The 13,926-nt window shown below is 37.6% G+C and overlaps 1 protein-coding gene across 21 annotated transcripts in view; it reads right to left on the minus strand.

Annotated features, from left to right (window-relative positions):
- Nucleotides 1-1,161: 1,161 nt before the first annotated feature.
- Nucleotides 1,162-13,926, minus strand: part of LOC121921296 (sarcolemma associated protein) — a 44,632-nt gene continuing 31,867 nt past the window's right edge. For 17 of the 21 annotated variants that reach the window (XM_042449181.1, XM_042449180.1, XM_042449179.1 and 14 more), the window contains 5 exons: nt 8,216-8,296; nt 8,016-8,075; nt 4,832-4,957; nt 4,213-4,287; nt 1,162-1,523 (listed from right to left, as the gene is read on the minus strand). In XM_042449181.1, coding sequence (XP_042305115.1) covers nt 1,177-1,523; nt 4,213-4,287; nt 4,832-4,957; nt 8,016-8,075; nt 8,216-8,296 — 689 coding nt within the window. In that variant the 3' untranslated portion in view covers nt 1,162-1,176. The remainder of the gene's footprint in view (nt 1,524-4,212; nt 4,288-4,831; nt 4,958-8,015; nt 8,076-8,215; nt 8,297-13,926) is intronic. The other 4 variants (XM_042449164.1, XM_042449163.1, XM_042449182.1 and 1 more) reach the window with 2 other exon arrangements.

Genomic DNA, 13,926 nt, shown 5'->3' on the forward strand with positions numbered 1-13,926 from the left:
AGGGAAAGAGACCCATTGCTTTTTGCAAAGTGTGTGTGTGTGTGTGTCCCTTTTCCCCAGGGAGGGAAAGAGACCCATTGCTTTTTGCAAGGGGTGTGTGTGTGTGTGTGTGTGTGTCCCTTTTCCCCAGGGAGGGAAAGAGCCCCATTGCTTTTTGCAAGGGGTGTGTGTGTGTGTGTGTGTGTCCCTTTTCCCCAGGGAGGGAAAGAGTCCCCATTGTTTTTTGCAAGGGGTGTGTGTGTGTGTCCCTTTTCCCCAGGGAGGGAAAGAGCCCCATTGCTTTTTGCAAGGGTGTGTGTGTGTGTGTGTGTGTGTGTGTGTGTGTGTCCTTTTTCCCAGGGAGGAAAAGAGCCCCATTGCTTTTTGCAAGGGGTGTGTGTGCATGTCTCCCTTTTTTCCAGGGAGCAAGGAAAGAGCCCCATTGCTTCCCCCCCTCCTCTCTGGAAAAGGAGAAAGAGGGAGACATGCACACCTTGCAAAAAGCTATCAGAGTTCTTTCCCTGCTCCCTGGTAAAGAGAGGAAGGCATATATTATTATTATTATTGTTGTTATTGTTGTTATTGTTGTTATTATTATTATTATTATTATTATTATTATTATTATTATTTATTCATACTCTCTCTCTCCTTGCAAAAAGCAATCAATCAGGGTTCTTTCCCTGCTCCCTGGTAAAGAGGAAGGCAAATGCACATGCCTCACAAAAAGCAATTGGGGCTGTTCCCCTGCTCCCTGGGAAAGGAGGGAAAGAGCCCTGATTGCTTTTTTTTTACAAGGAGAGTGTGTGTGTGTATGTCTCTCTCTTTCCCAGGAAGGAGGGAACCTGCCCTGATAGTATTTTGCAAAGAGAGCATGTGTGCATATTGGGGGCTTTGTCATTTACATCCTCTGTTACATGCCCTTAAGTTGTACCCTCGACTTATCCACGGGTCATATCAAAAGCCAAAATTTTGTCCCCAAAACCTGCCCTCAACTTATACATGGCATCGACTTATACATGAGTATATACGGTAGGCATTTTTGTACCTTACATGCAAGGCAAAGTTAGAAATTGCCATCTTCTTGTCCCCTTCTTGATTTAGATTAATGATATATGGAGATCATTTAATCTAAACCACAGGACTCAAAAAAAGACTTGCAGACAATAACACTGTGAACACTGCACTTTATACATTTCATTAATTATGAAGCACTTCTGCTATACCTTGTAGACGGGTGGCTTCCTCTCTCTTCTGCTCTTCATACTGCTGACATCGTAACTGAAAACTGGCCTGGAGATTAACAATCTCTTTTTCATATTCTGAAGCCTCTTTGCGCCACCTTTCAAGCTCAGCTCTTACATTCTGAAGCTCTTCTTGTAAAGCAGTGACATCTGTTTCCCTTTCTGATGCAGCCTTTTCAGCCACTTGCTGCAGCAAAAGAATCTCTCTCTGAGCACTAAACAACTCATTCCGTGTACTGGAGATCTCATTCTCCTTTTCCTTACGAACACGTTCAATTTCTTCCTGCAGCCGATGCAGCTGAGCTGTGAACATATAGGAAATCAGATTTTCTGAAGCAATTACTAGCAGCTAATGGAACTTTAAAACTTAATTTAAAAAGAAAAGAGATCCATACAGGAAAATAAGTTGGGAAACAATGAACTTAATGCTAACCCTTTAGTCATTCTACCAGTACTAAACTAGCATCCTTTTAAGTATTTGATTTAAAAATGGAAAGTGAGGTAAATTAGTATTTTGCACAAAAGCACAGCACTGTAAAAATGGGAAGACTTGGATGTTCGTATCTTTAGAGGTCCTGAGGTTTTTAATCATAGCTGACAATATGTATTTTCTTGTGATAGTGTTGAAAATGTAGCATTGCTTGCCTGGATGGGCATCTGCCTCCTTGAAAATCTGAGAAGTGATCATCAGAACACTGTCACCTTGTCCTGCATTTTAAAGGAACAGGAGCTACCAATACTGTTATAAATAGTAACAGCTGTGGACAACAATCAAGGAGCAAGAGTGATACCTGCTCCTGAGCTTTTTTTTTCTCTGAACATCAGGAAAGGTGATAGTGTGCCACTCTCCAGATGTCTTCACAGTGTGTTTTGATCATTAATGGAAAGGTACCTCCTCAAACAGACAATAGTGCAAATCTATAGTTTCTCATTAGAAAGACAAGTGTGAATATTTCTTTCAGCAGACCTGTTTTTACAAGAATAATGAAAATGAAGAAAAAGACTCAACATAATCATAATCATGATATTGAGATTGAAAGGAGCTTAACAGAGACTTGTAAAAATGATAAACTGCAAAGCCAAGAGAATGAATTACCAAGGGAAATGACAGAGATTCATCCCTGGTTGATTCAAAAAAGAGACTGGATCAGGTCATTCAGTGGTTGACAAAAGACTATTTCCTCCCTCAAAATTCTGTCAAAGTACTGGCAAATCTCAACTGGAGCCGATACACTGCCAGAAACCTGGTATTTAGATGTGTGAGCCTTTCTTATTACTATTTTAATCAGTTCTCTTTTAAATGCATATTATTAACGGCATGCCAAAATAAAATATTTGCTGGTAGGTTTTACATAAATAGAAAATTTAGATTTTTAAACACTATGGCAGAAAACAGACCGCCCAAAAACACTATGGCAGGATACCGACCACCCTGGTTTGCTCTACGAGGGAGCTGCAGCGGACAAACTGCACGGCTCCGTCGCGCAACAAAAAGAACCTGCAAAAAGCGGGTTCTTCTTGTGGCGCCACAAAGGCACTGGGACGTGCGGACGCTATGCGTCCATTGTGCCAAAATGGCGCCCGTGTGTACAGGGCACCGCCATTTTACGCCCTGGTCACATGCTAGACGGCGGCAGCGCAAAGGCCTATTTAAATTGGGCCTATATTAGATAAAATTTTATATTAGGGATGCTTGCTTGTCAACCAGTATCTTTTTGGTATCCAGTGACAACATGTTTTTATCTTTCTCAATATTAATGTGTTTCAGGACCAACATATTGCTGACCTGTTTATTTAAAATTATTTTAAAATTATTTCTGGCCATTCTGAGACCCTTTAAGCATATGGGGAATGCAAATACATATATAATTAATAGGTTAATGAAATCTGTAAAATGTTACAGAGAAATTGCACTATTGATTATTTTCTGATTATTTAAAATAGCCATGGGCAAAGGATAGCAATTTAAGGGTTAATATTTCGCAATGAGGACCGAATGCAGCCAACACTAGGCCAAATAAGTTTAAAAATAAAACCAGTACAGTATTTATGTAATTTATATCCTGATTTTCTGCTTATACAGGATCCAAGGCAGCTTACAAACTTATTTAAAAAAAGAATGTAGTTTAAAATATTATTCCTATGTAAGTTAAAAAAAACAATTAAATGACAATTCAACTAAAAAAATACAAGGGCAAAACAATACACAATTGTAATATACTAAAAAAAAAAAGATTAAAAACCCCATTCCATTAAAAGCCACAAGTTCTTGGAAATCCACTTTAAGATTCTTTGTTTTGTTTTGTTTTGTTTAAAAAAAAAAAAAAGCACACACACACATTGTGGTTTTATGGCTCTCCCTAAAACCGGAATTCCTGAAAGCATCCAGGAGTGGGAAAAAATGTAATTTCTGCTGGATTTGTGTTTTCAGTACAGGTTAGTCACCAGGAGTGCTTATGGCAACAAAAACAGTGAATAGGCCAGAATGTTTACACCACTGACTAGAAACATTTTCTTATTGATAAACAAGCGTCATTACAAAATGCATGAAGATGTACCTGAAAGCTACATATATTCACCTAGGCTTTACAACCTCCTCCCCATTTGGTCTCTTCCGCTGAAATCTCCCTCCCTCCAGCTCATATGAAGAAACACTTTGAAGGAGCTACCAATGTAAAACAAGGAACTGCAGTTAACGTATCCATATGTTTGGGCACGTATATATTTAGCAGTAGTAGTAGTAGCAGTAGTACAGGGAGCACAATGATGATTAGAGAGCACTTTTCACAAACTACTTGTCTATTTACATGTTTTCAGCAATGGCTGTGTTGTTTCATATGTAATGCAATCACTCTTCTCTGTTGATTTGTCCAGTCATTATTCAGAGTAGAGGCTTTGTTGTTTTCAGAAGAATGTTTGCAATTCCCTGCCCCTTTCAATGGCATCATCTCCAGTCATCCTTTGTATTATTGAAAATATTCCTTCCTTTTACCTTGGAGTACTTGAATTTGCTTGGTGGACTCTTCAGCTTGCAGTCGGTAAGCTTTTCTCTCTTCTTCTAAGAGAGCTGTAAATACAATTAAAATATCTTAACATTTTAATTGGTTATTTTACTGTTAGGTAATTTGAATATTAGAAATTAGTCTTTAGACAGGTTATTTCAAGTTTAGTAGGTCATAACAAAGCCAAGGGAAGTAAATTAATATATTTAAATGACTGAATTATTTTGCTAGTTAATAATAAATGTTAAAGTTTGTTCAAAATGTTCTACACCTCTTTTCTTCCATGACATCACTATGCTAGGGAACATAATGAAACTGATAATAAGAAAAGGGTCTTACCCTGTTTCCACTGACTACATTATATATACATTTACTCTTAAATTGCAATGCAATCCTATACATGTGTACTCAGAACAAAGTCACAATGAATTCATTGGGACTCACTCCCAAGTAAGAAGACAAAGTAAACAAAGGATTACAGCTCTTTTCCCCCTTCACTAAATGCAGAGCATAAAATCTATGCAGAGCATCTTTTCTATCAGTTACAGTATATATTTGGGCATACACTTTCCTGGATATTCTGCAGAATTAAAGGAATCTTAATCTCACCTTGCAGTTCAAAGCATTTTTGTTTACTTGTCCTAGCTAGCTCTTGGGCTTCAACCAGTTCCTTGTGCAGCTGCTGAATTTCTTGTTTAGTTTCAGTTTCTGATTGTGCACCCTGCAATTCATCTGCTAAAAGAACATTTTTCTTTAAAGCATCACATCAGTTTTGGCAATGACTTAATTTCAATTAACTTGTTAAGACAGGATCTTAAAGAGTCATGCAAAATGAGTCAGCTACACATCACTGAATTAGACAATGGTTAAGAGATAAAATGTTGTTATGAAATCAAATACCCCTACATTCAAATCCAGCATGCCAAAATAAAGTATACATCAGCAGGGATAATGAAGGCTGGTTTTGTCATGTTAAGATTTCAGACAAGAGCAATTTTCATAAATATATTCAAATTAACATGAAGATAGCTGATATTTCATTTCAGATACTGATTTTATTATTATTGCATTTATTATACAAAAAAGAGTATTTAGTATGCCAGATATCTTGTAGAAGAGAAGTGAGGCTTACTATACCCAGTCCCAGAGGAGCATCCTGTGGGGTAGCCACAGGCCTCCCCTTCTATTCTGCTAAGACAGTAAACAGTGTCCTTTGCTCTGATACACCAAAACTTTCAGTCCTGAGATATGGGTGCAGTGAGGCTTGGAAACACCCTGAACCAAATATGTCCATCTGTCACCCATCTCCAAAATAGCCTGGCACCCAATAGAAAGCACTGGGTTCTTGTTCCACTTTGGAAATGTTTCTGTCCATGCCAGAAATTATAAGAAGTTGAGCTATAAGTTCCTCTCTTCATCCCCACTGTTAACAACACCTTGCTTTTTTATTTTCCTATAGTAAGAGGAATTGATTAGATCAGTCACATACAAGAAATGCGGGGCTATCAGTGCAAGACAATTTTTATACTTTTTGCAAGAAAAATGTTAAAATATGAAAAAGTTGGGGAGAATATCAATTATAGGTTTAGCATGAACCCTGATGGGATATTTAAGATCATTTTTTATTGTAGTAGAATGAGTGGCACTGTCTTTTGAAGTAAAAAGTAAAATACTGCATATGAGAACACAATTGTAATAAATTACAGTTACTCCAATGACATCAAGTGGTACAGCTTCCAATGAAAAGGACTTCACTGGAGTGGAGGAAGGGATGAACACTATTCCTACATGCAGACCACTAAGAGATGTACAGACTACTAAGACATGTCTCATAGGGCTTTCTCCATTGCCAGGATAATAACCACTGTGCTAATCTAAATAAAACACATACATTAAAATAATATAAATAAAATAATATAAAATAACTCAAAGGAAAAAAGCATTCAGTTGGTAAAGAAGTCAGATATTTAACAGGGTAACTGGTTAATAAACCAAACAAAAGGAATTCTGTATGTACTCTGATCAAGAGGGGAAATGGCACCCATGAGATAAAATACCAATGTATGACTCAAAAATGAATGCATTACGCTAAAGAAATCTACTCCCAGAGTACTGTTATAGGCAAAAGGTAAGACACAAAAGGTTTGTGAAGGTTTATTAAATGATGCATATATGTTGAAATGATTTATCTAATTCAGTAATTAGAGGATAATTTAGCATAACACAAAGAAATGACAGTTTTGTTTTCAAAAGAGAATGTCAAATTATAACTCTGATCTCTAATTGTACTGAAGATTTCTCTATCTTAACTGCAAAATGATAAAGATGGTTTTAAATCTCTGTCTCACCAAACTGCATGGAGCATATGAAAAGCCATAGTAATCAATTGGTTTAAGCACACTTAGTTTTGTGTTTATCTCTATCCTGAATATTTATTTTATAAAATGTGCTAAGAAAATAACTGCTGACATACAAAGTCAAGACTCAACTAATTAAATGTTGTCTCCCAATCAGTCAGACATTAATGTTCATCCAATGGTATGAAATTCACCTGTACAGATTCATTCTAATTCCTAATCTTAAATCCTAATCCTAATATTAAAACTGTCATGAAAATGCACTTGGTTCAAAGTTCTCAGGTCTGTATAAATGCCAATGGACAAACTAGATGAAACAAAAGAGATACATTTCTTGCCATCTTGGTCTCTGCTTCAAAATAAGTGAAGGTGGGGCAAGGATTGAAGTTGCAGCATGCAGTAAAGACTGAAGTCCTTTTACCCACACCAGTTGCAAAAGGTAATTTCCTTCCCTTTTTCTCCTCCTACAACTAAGAGAAATCTTCAGGGGCTGAATTGAGGAATGGCATGTGTCAAAAAGGGTTAATCCCTTCTTGCAGTAAGCAATTTGTGTTTACTCCAGCTTGCAGATGCCTTTAGGCAAAAAACAAAAAAATGGGAAGGTCAATCAAGGATCTTCAAAGCCAGATCTTATTTGGCACATAGTTAACAGTGACTGGTACACTGCAAAGCCTTTCACAAAGAGTCACCTGCTTCTGAGTAGGTAGAAGTAAGCAGTAGTTGAACTGAGCTTGGTCTCCATGCCATTCCTATATGACCCATGACTGTATCTATGAGAAGTGTCTGCTCTTCAGTTCTAAAAACCTGATGAAAACCCAAGCATGCCTCTGCAGCACTAGCACAGATATGTACACTGACTCATTACATTACAGCCACACATGCTGCATTAACTTCATCTGAATTTAAATAAGACTTCTGTGCAAGCAATACAAAACCCGAGAGGAAAGTGTATTATTAGACGACTTTGTAAAGTATCAAACTTGTTACTTCAGATATTTCAGTTTTATTGAACACTGTTTTTGAAAATAATGAAATGAAAATTAAATAAGTATTGCAGTTAATTGGATCTGGTGCTCAAAGGTGGAACCTTATGAGCAGTTTAGCTTACAAAATTGTTAAGAAATTCTTCACAAAGTATGCATTCTAAATAATTCCTTAAGGCTACACTCCTGTGCAGTTACACTACAGTAAATTGCAGCAATCTTAGTAAAAGATACTTCTACAAACGAGTCAGCTACTGGTGACACCTATCCTTACTGCATCAATTCAGATATCAAGAAACAATTTTAAAAAATCTTCATTGCTTTCTACAAGCAAAATGTATTTTTTCACTCCACCATATTTCAAACTTAACATTCTTCACTATCAAAACTTTAATTATATTAAGAGAAAATATCAGGAAACAATTTGAAATGTGAAGAAAATCAGTAATTTACCTTTTAAGAGGGCTACTTTAGCAATAGGTTCGTTTAATTCATGGTCATCCATTTGAGCATCTAAGGGGGGAAATGAAAATATTTTAGCAGTCCAAGCATCGTATTATTTATTTAACCCCTTAATGTAAAATTGTAAAAAGTGTTTGTTTTTATCTTTTTTATTTTTATCTATGTACATTTAAACTTCACCCCAAACATACCTGTAGTGTCGTCACTGCTTTTCTCTTTGCTTGGGCTAAGAGTATCTGACAATTCTGCTTCTTTAGCTTTTGTTTGATTTTCTATAAAATAAGAAAAATGCCTCTGTTACAATATGTATATATATATATGAGCAGTATTTTTGTATTGCTTCACGTTGTATGACTTGTAAAAATGTAAGATCAAAATCAATGTTTTCTTATGCCTTTCCACTCCTGTTCCCAACTGGATTAAATATCTCTAGGTCACATATTTAATACTTAACAACCCAACACAGGATGCAGTTGCCTCATGCATAGTTTAGCCTTTTGTTTAAAACTTGTACTCTGGCCAGCTGGAACCCAGTGTAAAGTTTGTTGTTTTGTTCACTAATGCAGGGAGCAAATCAGGAGAGAAGGACACACAAAACCAGTTCCAGAACAATACAGATATTGTATCATGCTAGAAAGAAAAAAGCTATTAGGAATGAACACTGCTTTACAGCACGTTGTGTTGGATAAGGGAAATGCTTGCATAATAATAAGAGGAGGCATCAAGTACAGTAGCACAAAGTTTAAAATAACTCAACATTTAAAGTTATGCAGACCAATATGAACAATTTTTCAAAAGGAGTGTTAAAAGAAAATGAAGTTCAAGTAGTCCTGATGAATTCAAAACTACCTCCGTTTCTCATACTCAGATTTTATACAACCTACTCACCCACCCACAAATTATGCTTCAAAGGTTATCTGAAGCACTAATAATAATAATAATAATAAATAATTTATAGCCCACCCAATCACAAGGAATCCGGGCAGGTTACAACAATAAAAATAAAGAGAATAAAATAAAATACAATAAATAAATAAAATACAATAAAATTAAAGCGAGTGAAGTGAGTAAATTCACAGTTAGGCCTGATGGAAATCGGGCCTCTCTTTTTCACTCCCTCCCAGGTCTGATGATGACGAGATGGAGGGAGAGCTCTTCTTCTTGAGGCAAGGATTTTATTTTAATTAATTATTTAATTTAATTCTTCTCGTTAAATTTAAGAGAAGAATTGGTGGACAGAGTGACGTAAGTCACAGTAAATGGGGAGAAGAACTAGGTAGGGAAGGCCTGCCGGAAGAGATCCATCTTAAGGGCCTTCTTAAAGGCTGGAAGAGTAGAAATGTTGCGGATCTCCTTTGGCAGGTCATTCCATACCTTCGGAGCTGCGATGGAAAAGGCCCTCTGGGTGACTGAAGTTAGCCTAGATTTTATTGACTGAAGTAGATTCTTCCCCGAGGACCTTAGAGTGCGGGACGGACAGTATGGAAGAAGGCGTTCCCTTAAGTATTCTGGACCCAACCCATGTAGGGCTTTCACTTAGGGCTGACTGAATGTTAGCCAGTTATGAGAAGAATGAATACTTGATTGTGAACTTTATTTCTCATCCTATTGCATTCTATAAATCTAAACACACTTTTTGTAACAAAATTTCATCTAGAAATATGTAACAAAAAATAATGGTAGAAACATTCTAAAAAAAGCAAAGTATGAATCATTTGGAAAAACTAATTCAGTTTTAACAAAGTACTCAGAGTTGAAGTTATTCCCGTACTTCTGGAAGATACAGCCATTATCATAGAATCATAGAGTTGGAAGGGCCACCCAGTCCAACCCCCTGCCATGCATGATCTCACAATCTCACAATCAAAGCATTCGTGACAGACGACCATCCAGCCTCTGCTTAAAAAACTCCAAAGAAGGAGACTTCACCACCCTCCAAGGGAGTCAAATAGCTCTTAATGTCAGGATGTTCCTCCTGACATTTAGGTGGAATCACTTTTCCTGTAGTTTGATGTATCTGCCATGTTTTCTTATGCATAACAAGTAACTAATTATATTGCTTTTAAGTAGGTTGTAAGCCCATTGTTACAATAAACGTGATATATAAATAAATAAAATAGTCATAGAATGATAGAGTTGGAAAGGGCCTCATAGACCAGCTAGTCCAACTTCCTCTTTTTAAAGACATCTCGAGACCCCACCACCTCACTAGGCAATTAATTGCACTAACTCGCTTATTGTGAGTAGGGCGGCATTCACACTGGAGAAATGATTCGATTTGATACCGCTTTAACTGCCCTGGCTCCATGCTGTGGAATTCTGGGAATGGTAGTTTGTTGTGGCACCAGAGCATCACTGTTCAAAATATGCTCTCCTGTAACTTAAAACCATTAGATCTCATTCTACCTTCTGGCTCAGGAGAGAACAGGCTTTCTCTCTGTGATAGCACTTGAGGTATTTGAAAAGTGCAATCATCACTCCTCAAGTCAACGCCCAGTTCCTTTAGCCTTTCTTCACATTTTGTTCTCCACACCTCTTATCATCCTTGTCAATAAATGACATCCGCAGCATATCCATCATCTACTAAACCAGTGACTGGATTGAAAAAAGATATAAGATCAGTTTTGCAGGATCTGTTTTTTTTTTTTTTACATACCATGCTGGCTCCTCCTGATCACTGCATTGTCATCAACATACTTGCAGACAGACTCCTATATAATCCATTCTACTATTTTTCCTGGTATCAAGGTTTGGCTGTCCAGTCTATCTATAGTTTCCAGGATCTTCTTTTTTGCATGTTTTGAAAAGAGCGGCAATGTTTCCTTTGGCACTTCACCTGTCCTCTAAGATTTTTCAAAAATGATGGCAAGGGGTTCAGAGAGTACATCAGCATGTTACTTCAGTACTTTGGGATGTAGTTTATCTGGCCCTGAAGATCTGAACTCATATAGCTTAGCAAGGTGATTCCTGACTAACTCTTGATTTGCAATCCAGATCCCTTGCTAAGGTTTCTGCTGCTGCATGGAAGTGCACAGTTCTCTTTGGGGATGGGGGGAGACCTGAAGCAAAATAGTCACTGAGTCATTTTGGCCCCACTGTCTCCTTAGTCATTGTCTTGCCTTGAATGTATCTGGGGGGAAAACCTCCTTTTTGTTGCTCCTTGGTTGCCTAGCTAGTCTCAATGCATTCTGAGCTTTAACTTTCCTTACATTATTCCCGCAGGGTTGAACTACATCTCTCTACTCTACCTTGGTAATTTGTCCTTTCTTCCATTCTATATACATACTCTTTTTTCTTTTCTTTTCCTTCCTGCTGTGCAACCACACTGGCTTTTCCATTTTAATTCTTCCATGGGATTGCTTGTGATTGTGCTTTTTGGTAACGCTTTCTTCAAGCATTCCCACCCTTGCTGGTTGTCTTTTTCTTTTATCTTGTGTCGCTGTCCGGATGGCTTCAGAGCACAACATTTTGACACCACACGCTCTGAAGCCAGCTTCACACTGCCCAGCTGACCACACGTGGGCCGGCTTCCGGGCACTCCAGCAGTTCGGCTTTACATGGTGGGGCAGAAAAGCCAGCTTTTTGACGGCACAAAGAGGCCACTTCTTCCAGCAAAAAGGTGGATTCAGGCTGTGACATGCAGTTGCCAGGCCCCCAATCTGGCTTTATTAGTGGCCATCTGTTTCGCTCCTTAATCTCCCAGCAGATATCAGGGTAATATAGCCAAAAGTAGAATAAAGCTGAAGAAGAACTCAAAATCAATCACCATGCTAAAATATGATCTGAAGAACATTCCAGCAGAATTTAAATGACGTATAGTCCCCCCTCCCCATATGCGGGGGATCCGTTCTGGAACCTCCCCCCCATGTATGGGGAAAAGAGTGTATGCTCAAGCCCCACAGAAAATACTGAGGTGCACATAGTTAAGGAGGAATGCAAAATGATATCTATGGCCAAAAAGAAGGAGAAGAAACAGTAGATGACAGATGAAACACTTCACGCAATTAAAGAAAGACGAGAAGCAAAAGAAAGGGGAGACAAAAACACAATTAAAACCTTGAATGCTACTGTCCAATTATTAGTGTGCAAGGATAGAGAGAATTACTACAACAAACAATGCAGATAAACAGAAGCTGACAACAATAAAGGAAGAACAAGAGATATCTTCCATAAGATCTGGAAATTCAAAGAGAAAATGAAACCAACGATGAGGAGACTCTACAATCCGAAGAGAAATACAACACACAACCATGAATGAAATGACCAAAAACCATAGACACGATACACAGAAGAGCTACATAAAAATGTGAAAGGATGAACAGCAAATGAGAAGAAGAAACTTACTAAGATGAACCCCAAATTCTGGAAAGTGGAAGTCGCACTATTTGGAAAAATAAATCACTAGGAACAGATGACATACCAACAGAACTGCTACAAGCCACAGAGACAGAACCAAGAACAGTTCTAACTAAAATATGTAAACAAATATGGAAAATAAAGCAGTGGCCCACAGATTGGAAGTGATCAATATACGTTCCCATCATAAAAAAGGAGATAAAAAAAGATTACAGTAACTACAGAACCATTGCACTAATTTCTCATGCAAACAAAATCATGCTCAAATTCTGAAGTAAAGACTCCTACCATATATGGAAACAGAAATCCTAGTGATGAGGGCAGGATTCAGGAAAGGAAGAGGCACTAGGGATCACGTTGCAAACATATGATGGATAATAGAGTGCACTAGGGATTTTCAAAGGAAAATCTGCATGTGCTTTTTGACTAAAGAAAGCCTTTGACTGCATAGATTATGAAAAGCTATGGAATGCCCTTAAAGACATGGGAGTGCCACTACATTTGATTGTCCTGATCCTGTACTCAGGACAAGAGTCTGTTGTCAGACCTGAACATGGAGAAATAAAATGGTTTCTAACAGGCAAAGGGATCAGACAAGGCTACATATTATCACTCTATTTATTCAACCTGTATGCAGAAAATATCATACCAAGAGAAGGCTTACAGACAGGAGGAGTTAAGATCAAAGGAAGGAACATTAACACCCCAAGCTATGCATATGACACAATACTACTAGCAGAAGCCAACAAAGACCTCAAGCAATTACTCAGGAAGGTCAAGGAGGAAAAGGCCAAGGTTGGATTAGCAAAACAAAAATAATGTCCATGGAAGATCTACAAAAATTCATCCTAGATAACAAAAAAATTGAAATTGTCAAAAGGTTCCCATACCTTGGAGTAAAGATCGACCAGAACAGAGACTGCAGTCAAGAAATTAGAAGAAGACTAGGACTGGGAAGAATACCTATGAGTGAAATGCACAAGATCTTGTGTGTTTGTGCAATGGTATGTTTGTAGGGGGAGGCAAAAAAAAAATTAACGGCGCAGCTTGAGGCCACATGCTGCAGACTACCCGTAAGTGTTTGGCATGCTGTGAGAGTGGGCCATAGTACCACCTTGGAAGCCTTTAAAAAGGCTATTAAAATGGATCTCTTCCGGCAGGCCTTCCCAGACTAGGTTAGATCCATTAGATCTGCCTCCCCACTCTATTGATACTGACACCAAAATTGATTAACACCATCACCCCCATCCTCCCTCCTCTAGAGGAAGATTCATTTCTTACACTAATCTGCCCGAAATCTTTATTGTATTCCTATTGGATAGTTTTACTGTACATTTTTTGATGTTTAATCTTTTTTTATAGGTTGATTAATGTTTTTATCACTGGGGGGTAGGGTTGTGGTTTTGGAGTTTTTTAATTGCAATTTTTAATTGTTTGATATTTTATTTATACTGTTGGAATCTGCTTTGATTCCTTGTGAAAAAGCGGGATAGAAATATTATTATTATTATTATTATTATTATTATTATTATTATTATTATTATTA

Source organism: Sceloporus undulatus, chromosome 2, assembly GCF_019175285.1.
Source record: "Sceloporus undulatus isolate JIND9_A2432 ecotype Alabama chromosome 2, SceUnd_v1.1, whole genome shotgun sequence".
In the NCBI taxonomy this organism is placed as follows: Eukaryota; Metazoa; Chordata; class Lepidosauria; order Squamata; family Phrynosomatidae; genus Sceloporus; species Sceloporus undulatus.